Consider the following 11,017-nt stretch of genomic DNA (forward strand, 5'->3'; position numbering starts at 1 on the left):
ATCATTGTTATTATTATCCACAGTTTCTGTTCGGTTCAGAGGCGGTGTTGTGCTTGGTGTTGCCTCACTGGTCTCAACACCAGACTCAACACCATTTCTGGTCAGTGGCTCACTTATATCCAGCAATTCTTCTACATCATCCTCCGGTGTTTTAACTATCAGATCTGCAAGATCATCAAACACAACGTTAATTGATTTCATTGTAGTCCTAGTTCTCAGATTAAATACACGATAAGCACGGCTATTAGTAGAGTATCCAAGAAAAAGACATTTATCACTTTTGGAATCAAATTTAGCTAGATGATATTTATCATTCAACACATAACCTACACATCCAAAAATATGAAAATATTTAAGGTTTGGTCGTCTTCCCATGATAATCTCATATGAGGTCATTATAGAACCACTCCTTAAATATACACGGTTGGAAATGTTGCATGCTGTATTTAAGGCTTCGGCCCAAAAACATTTTGACACATTCTTCGAACTTAGCATGACCCAAGCCATTTCTTGGATGGTTTGATTTTCTTTCAGCTATGCCGTTTTGTTGAGGGGTCTTCGGAGCTGAATATTCATGAGTGATACCTTTCTTATCGCACAAAAAAATAAATAAAATGAGAATTTTCGAACTCCTTACCATGATTGGTTCTTATTTTGACCACCATCATATCATACAGATTTGTTATCCTAGCACGCAATTTCTTAAAAGCATCAAATATGAAAAGTCTTGCCCTTACTAAACCTCTCAAAATCTCTCAAAAACATAAATAAATAGTCTTAAAATCTTTAACGTAAATCGTAAACTTAAATGCGGAAAGATAGAAGCGCTGGTCCTCGGGTTATGTGCACCGACAGTCCAGCAAAGTCAACCATCAAGACCTTGAATATCATAATTATTAATATCACCTGCATCATATACACATAGTGAGTCTAAAGACTCAACAATCATATTCTTGATAACAAATAATACGTATAAAACCACAAGCAATAGTGAAAAATATTCGTACTTAAAATAACATTTTCTTGATCATTCATAAACTTTAAACATAAATATTTTCTTGAACATTTTCATATCAACATATTCATATTCATATCAACGTATTCATATTGATGCCAACATATTCATATTCGTATTTTGTTGAATTCAGATCGTGATTGTGACTCGTATTCTTAATCGTATTGAGCGATGGATCCATCTACATAAAAACCACAGTACTGGGTGGCGGAGACATCAGCACACTCTCACCGGTCAACTGAGTCCATGGACAACATATCAACATATCAACGTATTCGTATTCGTATCACGTATTCGTATTCGTATCAATGGAAACACGATCGTCGGGCTCCCACTAGGACCATAACCCTCACGATATTTCAACATGTCATCATATTAGTCACAATCCCTTCACGTCCTTCAACATGTCGTATTCCAATCACTTAATAAAAATATGCATAATATCGTTTTATTTTGAAACCAAGCATGCAACATGTCTTTTAAATGTTCACGTTAAAACATAAAAATCCATAAACATTTTAAAAATGACATTTTAACATATACATAACCATGAACATTTAAAATAATCATATTAACACACACTTCCATGACATTTTCTAATTTTTAGATGTAAAAATATCGTTTTACCCATGGACGTAAAAATTTCCGTTTTTGACTTTTGCTTAATTTTATTGACTCAAACATGTCCCAAATAATTATTTAAGCCTAAATTAAATTTTCCAAAATTTTATTTAGCATAAATACTAGACTTTTTAATTAATTCGTAATTAAACGTTTTGAAGGCGTTTTAATCCCGAAAAATCCCAAACTTTAATATAAAATTCTTAAATTGAAAACTTAGTCTTTTTATATTATTTTAGCCCTTTTGAACCACAACTCGACCCTCGCGAGCCGTGTTTTGATTTATTTTAATTCTAAAAACACTAACTTGACCCTTGAAAGTTCACCCCGAGCCATCTTTCGATTTTCTCAGGCCACCCTCAAACCATGTCAAACCAAGCCCTGACCAACCCCTTAGGACACCTTCTTGAACCCCTGTAACCCACGGACCAGGCCCCTAGACTCGAACCGAAGCTCCACAACCACACACCTAAGCTGGCCGAGAACTCTAAGTGCATGATACTTCCCCAGCCCATGAATCGAGTCCTAGCATGGCTAGGACTCTACCCCTGACCCTTCACGGACCCTAGCTAAGCCCTGACCCAAATCAAGAACCAACCGAGCCTCTATGCCTCAACACCGAAACATATTATCTTTTTCTGCCCAAGGTTGATTCCAGTTTATCTTCGATTATTTGCAGCGTGTTGTGTGCATGTTTTAGGACTCCAAACTCACGTGAAAACAAGCTTGATCTATTCCTACATCATGGCAGCCCTTAATCAATTCAAAAACATGATTTTGGTAATCAAAACTATGCTTGAAGTTTCATGATATGTGCAAAAACGAAAATACTCAAAAGTGTCACTTGTTTTTCATATTTTTCATACACAAAAATATACTATGGTGTGATGATGTTCTGAAGGAAAGAGTATGCGTGCCTTTGCGTGTTTAACGCACGAATTCTCGTTGATGATTGCAAAGAACGGGGCAAGACCTTGGCTTGAACGTTTTTCCTTGAGCTTGTTCAAATTTCTCCCTCAACTTGGTGTGTGTGTGTACCGTGAATATGGTGTGAATTTTCAGAAAAGTGGGCGTGTGTTATGGTGTAGGGTTTTGGGTGATTTACATATTTTATACTAATTAATTCCTTGATTAAGCTTAAGCCCATTAAGCCCCCAAATTAGGCGCACTAGTGCTTGATTAGGAATTAATTAAAATATTATAATAGTTTTGTTTAAAAATAAGTTTGTGAATTTATTAGCCGGGTTGACAAAACGTTTGTATTTTTATTGAAAAACCAACACCGATAAAATTTACGTTCGGCGTATAAAATCACCTCAAAACTCCTTATTTTCAAAATATAAAAAACCATAAATCATATTTTAAACAATTAAAAATAATTATTTAATAAAAACATTTTACGTTTTTCAGCCCTCGGTCTCCGTTCCTCAGTCGCAACTTGAATATCCCTTAAAAATACAATTTTTATGCATTATGACGATTAAGTCCTATTTAACATATAATCATGCATGTCACATAATCAATTAAGCAATTAAACAATTAATTACTTATTTTTTCATATTCCCTAGATTTGCATGCAGATGGATTACAAAGAAACAAAGTATCAAGTTGATTTTAGTTTTGCATTGAAGATAAATTATGTCATGGAGGAGAATAAAATTACATGCAACCTTTGGCATGGAGGGAGAAAGCCTAAAGTCAAATTGGTGACATTTAAGTTCATAAACCATGCAACCTTGGGTATGAAGGGGAATGCCAAGAGTCATATTGGTGATTAATGTCATACACCATGCAACCTTTGGTATGGAGGAGGAAGGCATAAAGTCACATTGGTGCCTATAAATAGTGGCAAAGGAATGAGTGGAATCACACCAAAACAACACCGAAACCGAGACGTGCCATCGACGTTGTTTAACAATTTAAAATTGTATAACAACAAGCCACATAGTACATCAAATAACCAAAAGCCAGTCTATTACATAAACCAATAGTCGTCTTTACAATGCGATTATAACGAAATGCGGAAGCATAAAACACGATAATACAACTAAAAGATAGAATGACAAGACTGGTCTTGAATTGGTTTGACTTCATCACCAACCCCAAAAGTATTCTTGTTTTTTATCTTCGATTTGTTCCTCGTTCTTATCTGGGATGGGAATGTAAGGGGTGAGTATTTGGGAAATAATCAGTAAATGGGTTCGATCGGGCATAACAATTATCAAGGTTATAATTATACGAATACGTTATCATAATTTCAATCATAAGCATGTTGAATCCAATATGAACAAAATAAAAGCATAGCACTGAAAATCATCTCATTTCCATGGTTTACTAATCAGTCCCCTATATGTTGTTCCTCTAAGGGGCGAGGCCAAAAGAACGGTTATTATATCCCACCGCATCAGGGCCTTAAACAAAACATATCAAATATCGGAATTTCCTTGCCATTTCTAATTCAAATCATTACAGTGCATTTCAAATATTTCAAACATGCTTTCAAATATTATAACTAATATCCAACAACAAATTGTTCAAGAATGTTCATAACAAATAGGAACGAATATATCATGCCGATCGAATTTCAAGAAACATACATAATATATTTTTAAGCAATTGTTGACATACTTACGAAGGAAAAGTATGTCGATATATATATATATCAAGTAGTACACTTATGAAATGCAAGTGTACGTAAAAGTATAGCAAAAACCCACTTACCTGATGATAATCTTCAAAGATTTGAGGGAAAGACAACTAAAATTCGATCACGAAGTTGCTGGATTTCGTCGAACCGGACAAGAATTCGGCTGCTGCGGTGCTTCGAAAATGGACAAGAATTAGTTGCTGAAATACTGCTAGAAGGTGTGATTTCTCCTACCCTTTGGCTACTATTTATAGGCTCATGGAAGGGAGGTGAAAAGGCTCTCATTCAAGGCCATTACATCCATGTTTATGGCCTCCTTAAGGGCTTTAAACACCATTAAAAGGCTGTTATGGCTCTTCAAATTCAGCCACCATTAAAAGGTTGTTATGGCTCTTCAAATTCAGCTTTGAATTCATGGCTTAAATGGAGTTTAAAGGCTTGGCTTGTGTGGTTTAGGTACTTATGCCTGGAGGACATGGGTTCAAGTGTTGGGAAAGGCGAAAGAAACCACTTTCCAGGAGTGGAATATTCTATGAGTGGCGGTGCATGGGCATGGGCCGAGGCTCATGCTGGACCATCCTAACGACCCATGATCAATAGTGGTGCATGGGTATGGGCCGAGGCCCATCTTGGTTCAGCCTAATGGCCCATGATTGTTAAAATCACCTTCTCCCAAATGATAGCAATTGTCAGCAGAACGAGTACCTGACATTACACAAACATTAGCATCATTAAAACTGCACAATTATTTTTATTGAACTTAACATGTAAATCATCGTCACAAAGTTGACTTATGCTTATTAAGTTCGAGTTAAGTCCTTCAAGGTGTAGAACATTATGAAGCTCAGGGAGCCCGTCCACATTCAGGGTTCCTTTTCCTACAATTCTTCCTTTGGCACCACCACTATAGGTTACACGCCCACTTTTTACTTCAACATAATCCGTGAGGAATTCTTTAGATCCGGTCATGTGGTGTGAGCACCCACTAGTCAAAGTACCACGTACCTGCAATGTTAGTTTTTAAAAAAGTATAAATGACATTACATTGAATAACAGTTTTGGGTACCCATATTTTCCTCGTAGATGAAATTTTGTTCTGGTGTTGTGCAACACCCTGTGCAACACCCTGTGCAACACCCGATTTGATTGACAATTCAGGTAGTCATTTCTTAGTTTGTAGCAGAAGGTTTTGATGTGCCCTAGGTTTATGGCAGTAGTGGCAGATAAAATGTCGTTTTTTTTGCTTTGATTTAGAAGTTGACACTGGCTTCTTGGTTTGTGACATCTTCACTGGCGGGTCAACTTTCAAATGAGAGGAGGAAGCTCTATTTTGTTTCAGCATTTTTTCTGAGGCTTGCTTTGAAATTGGCATAGTCTTCATGGGAGGTTTCACTATTAAGGGGACAGAGCAGTCTTCACTTGCCTTTACAAACACGGCTGATTTTGATTAAGTGTTGGAAGTTTCACCATGTTCATATGCGCTTTCAATATATCCAAGACCAGTTCTGCTGTCCTTTTCCATAGTTAGCATTGAGTCAAGTTTTGATGAACTTGAGCTGAATTTAGCAAGAGTCTTTGAGGCCTTCTCAAGATCATCCTTGACTTTGCACAGTTCGAGGTCCTTCCTACTCAACAAGACTTCCAGTCGAGACAAGCTACTCTTTAACTCAGTATTTTCCTTTGAGATCACAAAATTTGTCTCATTTCTTTTGATCCAACCTTTGTATAGCTCTTCATACATAGCCTGCACACCTTCAAAGGTGAGTTCATCAGAATCAGTAACCTGGATTTCATGATTACTTGAGTCACTGTGAGATTTAGCATTGAGACACACAGATTTTTAAGTGGTGTTGCGGCCCGGTGTTGCAACACCTGAGGCAACACCGTGCGGGTTGACTTGCAGCCTGTATTTTCCCTTCAAAACAGCAGTATTTGTAGACAGTATGTCCATTGGGATTCTGTTAAATTTCCTGTAAAAACAACAATAAACCAGAATCAATCACTTAGTGCATCAAGCGTTGGCTCTGATACCACTTGAAAGGAATGTTGCTCATAAACGTACATGAAATTAATTAAAATATTATAATGTGTGTATCAAAAGTTAGTGTTGTGCTCTGGTGTTGTCAACACGAGCGCACAACATACAACGGAAATTTATTTTTAACACACACGTAAACTTTAATAAATAAACACCAGTTATTTAAATCATGCACAAGTACGGCTACTTGTGCGATGCCTAATGACAAAAAATTCACTAGAAAAATTATGTAAATCGTTTACACCAAAACAATACTAGTGAGTATAACAAAACTAAATTCTTTGACACTCCAAAGAATTAACATGGATCAAAATAAACCACATAAAAAATAGATGCATAAATCGAAATTGCTTAAAACAAATAAAAAAACAATATTTGATCAAAACTCTGCGTCAGTGTTGTTCGTGAGTGTTGTCAACACCAATCAGCAACACGGAAGGCCAGTGACTCAATCACACAAAGTCTTCACACGAAAATATTCAATATCTGAACTCTGTGTGTGTTAAGAAAAAATCAGCAGCTCTCCTGTGTTGTAAAGTGATCACTTGATCACACAAAAACATATCATCAAAATAGGTTCGGGTTTCGTATTTTTCTTCTATGTATGCGCTCCTCTACCGACCTCATGAAAGAGTCACACCAAAAGACTCACACGAAAAAATTGTCTTCTTTCCAACTCTCTCTTCACAAAATACTATCTGCAGCACCACTCCGCGGCCGTGAATTCCTCCATTTTTATATCCAATGCTTGACCTAGAAACCCTTCGATGAAAGAGTCCTAGAAAAATATAGAAATAAGATTTTCATTAGGGATAAAACTATTTTAAACAGAAATAAAATATCTTGGAGATAAAGATCATATTAAAAACAAATCCTATAATATTTAGATATAAATCAAACAAGATCTTATCACCTAGAAATAAATCAAGCAAGATTTCATAATCTAGAAAGACAAAATCTTAAATTGATATTTATCAAAATAATAAAGAATAAAATATTCCTTTCAGATTTTAATGTATAAAGGTTGGGATTTGAAGTTATACGAAACAAAGACAAATGTACAAAGAAAAAATATGTGTTTGATTTTAGAGATTTCGAGATGAAAAAGGAATGTGTAATATATACTTATTAGGGAAAAATATTTGACGTTGATAATCTATTGGTTGGAGGAGTTTGAGAAAGAAAAGTACAGTGACAAAGGATCATACTTTTGTTTTTTGTCATCGTCCTTCACCTAAAGTCTCAGGTAAATTGAATTTTGGCCCAGATTTTGAATTTGGTTAAAGCTATAGACTTGGATTTTTATAAATAACCAAATTAGCCTGCTGACAAAATTAGCTAAGGGCGTTTGTTGGAGCCAAAAAGAATTGAGCGATTGGAGAGACTGAGCCAAATTTACACTGCACGTCAAGGGAGTAAGGCACAATGGATGATCGTGGAAGATGGTCTTAAGCAGTCCGAGGAATACAAACAAAAGCAAGAAGAATCATAAGAAGGAGAGGGCACAACTCGTTATCAACAAAATCAAATACAAAATTATCTACAAATCTAGGAAATTCTAGTTCATCTTAATTCTTTTTTTTTTTTAGTTTTCATTAGCTTAATTAATTTCCTTAGTTTTAGCATATATTTTTCGTTTTTTTATTCAAGTGTAAAAATGTTAGAATCAATTCACGATGATATTATTAAATTTGTTCGTTCATGAGTTTTCCTACTGTTCTATTATTACGTGGGAATTATGATTAATGATTGATTAATCGAGATCTACCTCGTTCGATAATAGAAGTTAGATTTGAAGCAGACATGATTTCGTGTCTAAAATGCCGCGTAATTTTCTAGTGCAAACAGTTGCTGGTCAAATTATATGACTTGGCTTGAAAACAACATACCCTGCCGATAGAACTTTGGAGAGCTAAAAGATTATAATTATAATTATTTGTTTGGGTAAAAGATTCCCTAAGAAGCATTTTTGTTGACCAGAAATTTCAATTTTATCGGAAAGGACTTTCCGTGCCCACACCCCACCCCCTCCCACCCCACGCCCACCCAGTAGTACCGGCATTGAAATCCAGCATTTATGAGGCAATAAATTTAATTTTCATAATATGAAAAGTCAGAAATAAAAAATTATATATATAGGACTAATTAAAATTTTACAATATTGTTGCACATATTTGTTGGTTGCAATATTTTTTTGTGAGAGTAATGGAAGCGTAGCGCTTTACTTGTTATATGTTTTAAATTGTTTGATTTTTACCACAATTAATAGCTTTTGAATAAGTGAAAAGAGTTCGGTCCTACAATTGGTATCACAGTTAAGGTCACGTGTTCGATTCTCATAAACTAATGAACACAATTATTGAGATGATAATTGTTGAGTACAGTAATTATTTATGTTATTTGAAAAATGTACATTGGTCAATTTTTTTTTTAAAAAAACTATAACCTTCTTATTTTTTTTTTCTAAGTGATCTTCGAGCATAATAGAAAAGAAAATATTAAACAAATGTTAAAAATTGATAAGGTTATATTTCAAATTCATAGTCATAAACAAATGTCATTTTGTTAATATTTCATTGTGTGACGCTTAATTTGTTATACGGTTTAAAAAATTTGAGTTGTACCGTTACTAATAGCTATAACTTTTGTTATGTGATAAACACTCTACCATATAAAAATATGATTTTAACAAAAAATGGTGTTATTTTTTTAGTTGAATTGTATAACAAGTTAACAACTAAGCCTAAAACTCCAAATATATTAAAAAATCTATCTAATTTCGAATTTTTATCCAAAATTTTTAGTTTTTGTTAATCGATACATTACGGTTTGTTAAAATACTAGTTACTAATCAACAACTATTTCAATATTATGTTGGAATTATAAATAATATATTAGTCACCAATATAAAATCATGATTCCAATGTAATTCTGCATCAAAATAAATTTAGAGTCTAATTTCCGAAATTCAAATTAAATAGCAAGTTTGATAATAGAAGAAGATTTGTTAATAGAGAAGTTTAAAGATGTATACAAACCTGAAAGTTTCAAACATAGAGATGGATAATTATAGTAGTGTGTGTATAATTTTAGGAAAAAAATATATTAAATATTAGAACACCCGCATTTTAATTATAGAATCTTCAATGAAATAAAATCATATGAAAATTTAGAAATTTAGAGTTTGAGTTTAATATTTAAAACCATTTTTTTGCTAGAAAAACTATTTAATATATCTGAAAAATTCAGACAAGAACCAATTTCTTTCTTTCGATGACAATATTCATGCATTACATGCAATAAATCATTGTCCCGTATGTATTCTATGTTTATTTGGCATTGATCTTACGTTATCTCTGAAAATATTTCTTGAAAATGTTTGATTTTTCATCATGATTTAGAGCTATATATTAATTGGAACTTAATAGCTCCATAGATTTTCTGCATCAGAACTCGTCGGCGAGTCATCAGACGGCGGAGACGCTATCCTCGGCGGGCTGACAAGCATTCCCTCCGCCATGTCCTTGAGTAAATTGGGCATATGAAAAAGTTCCTCTTCGTCTATGAACTCTTGCCCGCTGCTAATTACTGTTTCTGCGTTAATGTTTACATCGTCCCCTTGCTGTTCATCGACCACCGCCGCTGCCACCTCCTCCCCTAGTCCAGCCTCCTCCTCCCCTAGTCCAGACTCCTCCTCTTCCCGCATCATTAATGCAGCCGCATCGACGGCTGCTCGGCGGATATCTGGCGGTGAAGGTGATACAGGGACGTGATACTTGCCGACGTTTTCGGGGAAGTTTAGCATTGCTTCGTTGCCTCGTAGGGCCAGCGCCGCCACATCATAGGCTGCGGCGGCCATCTCCGGGGTGGGGTAGGTTCCGAGCCATATACGCGTAGTTTTCCGCGGCTCGCGAATCTCCGACACCCACTTGCCGCTCCGGATCCTTATCCCGCGGAACACCGGGTGCTTTCCGGTGTTGGACCGGCTCGGTGATGACGTGGAGGTCATGGTGGTGACTTTTTGAAGCTTTCTTGGAGATTGGATCGCTTCAATTCTACTCAGGGACTGCAAATTTAGCGTCTGATCCCTATATATTGGCAGTCGCGGCTGAGTCACAGAAGGAGCAAAAAACGGAGCCAATGTCAAAACAGAAGGTGGAGAAGGCGATGGCAAAGGCAAAGGCAAAGGCTGAGGCAGAGTCAGACCTGGTCTCTGTGTTTCACTTTCGATGCCGGATCGAACCGATGCATCGGTCGGTGTTTCTGATGGCGTCGGCGGAGGATTCGTAGTCGAAGGAGGGACAGATGGTGGTGGGGAAGAATGGTCTTGTTGACTCATGTTTAGCTGATGTGGAGTGTCAGCCATTATATATTGCACCAAATGGAAATATAATAATTAATAATAATAATATAATTAAGAATATCACCAAATAAAAAAAAAAGGGCATGCAAATTTAAAGGAATTGATATCCTTTTGTATTTGAATATATGTATATATTTAAGCATGCACGCAGAAGTTTTGAATCCGTGGGTAATTCGTGGGTGAATTGTTTTTGGAGTTGGACGCTGCAAGCAAGTAATAATAAGCTGCCACGCGTAGTAAATTTAATCATAAAAACGGGCTGTTTTCTAATGTACTTTGTGTATATACTTTACAAATTAATTCTTAAATCGAACAGTAAGTTTTCAGATATAA

General features: G+C 35.6%; 1 protein-coding gene across 1 annotated transcript; it reads right to left on the minus strand.

The window, feature by feature from the left end:
• Positions 1 to 9,409: 9,409 nt before the first annotated feature.
• On the minus strand, positions 9,410 to 10,712 carry LOC142518552 (ethylene-responsive transcription factor ERF027-like). The gene has a single exon (XM_075621341.1). The coding sequence runs from the start codon at positions 10,685 to 10,687 to the stop codon at positions 9,743 to 9,745; it is 945 nt and encodes a 314-aa protein (XP_075477456.1). The 5' UTR covers positions 10,688 to 10,712; the 3' UTR covers positions 9,410 to 9,742.
• Positions 10,713 to 11,017: the final 305 nt, after the last annotated feature.

This window comes from Primulina tabacum, chromosome 11 (genome assembly GCF_025594145.1).
Source record: "Primulina tabacum isolate GXHZ01 chromosome 11, ASM2559414v2, whole genome shotgun sequence".
Classification (NCBI taxonomy): Eukaryota; Viridiplantae; Streptophyta; class Magnoliopsida; order Lamiales; family Gesneriaceae; genus Primulina; species Primulina tabacum.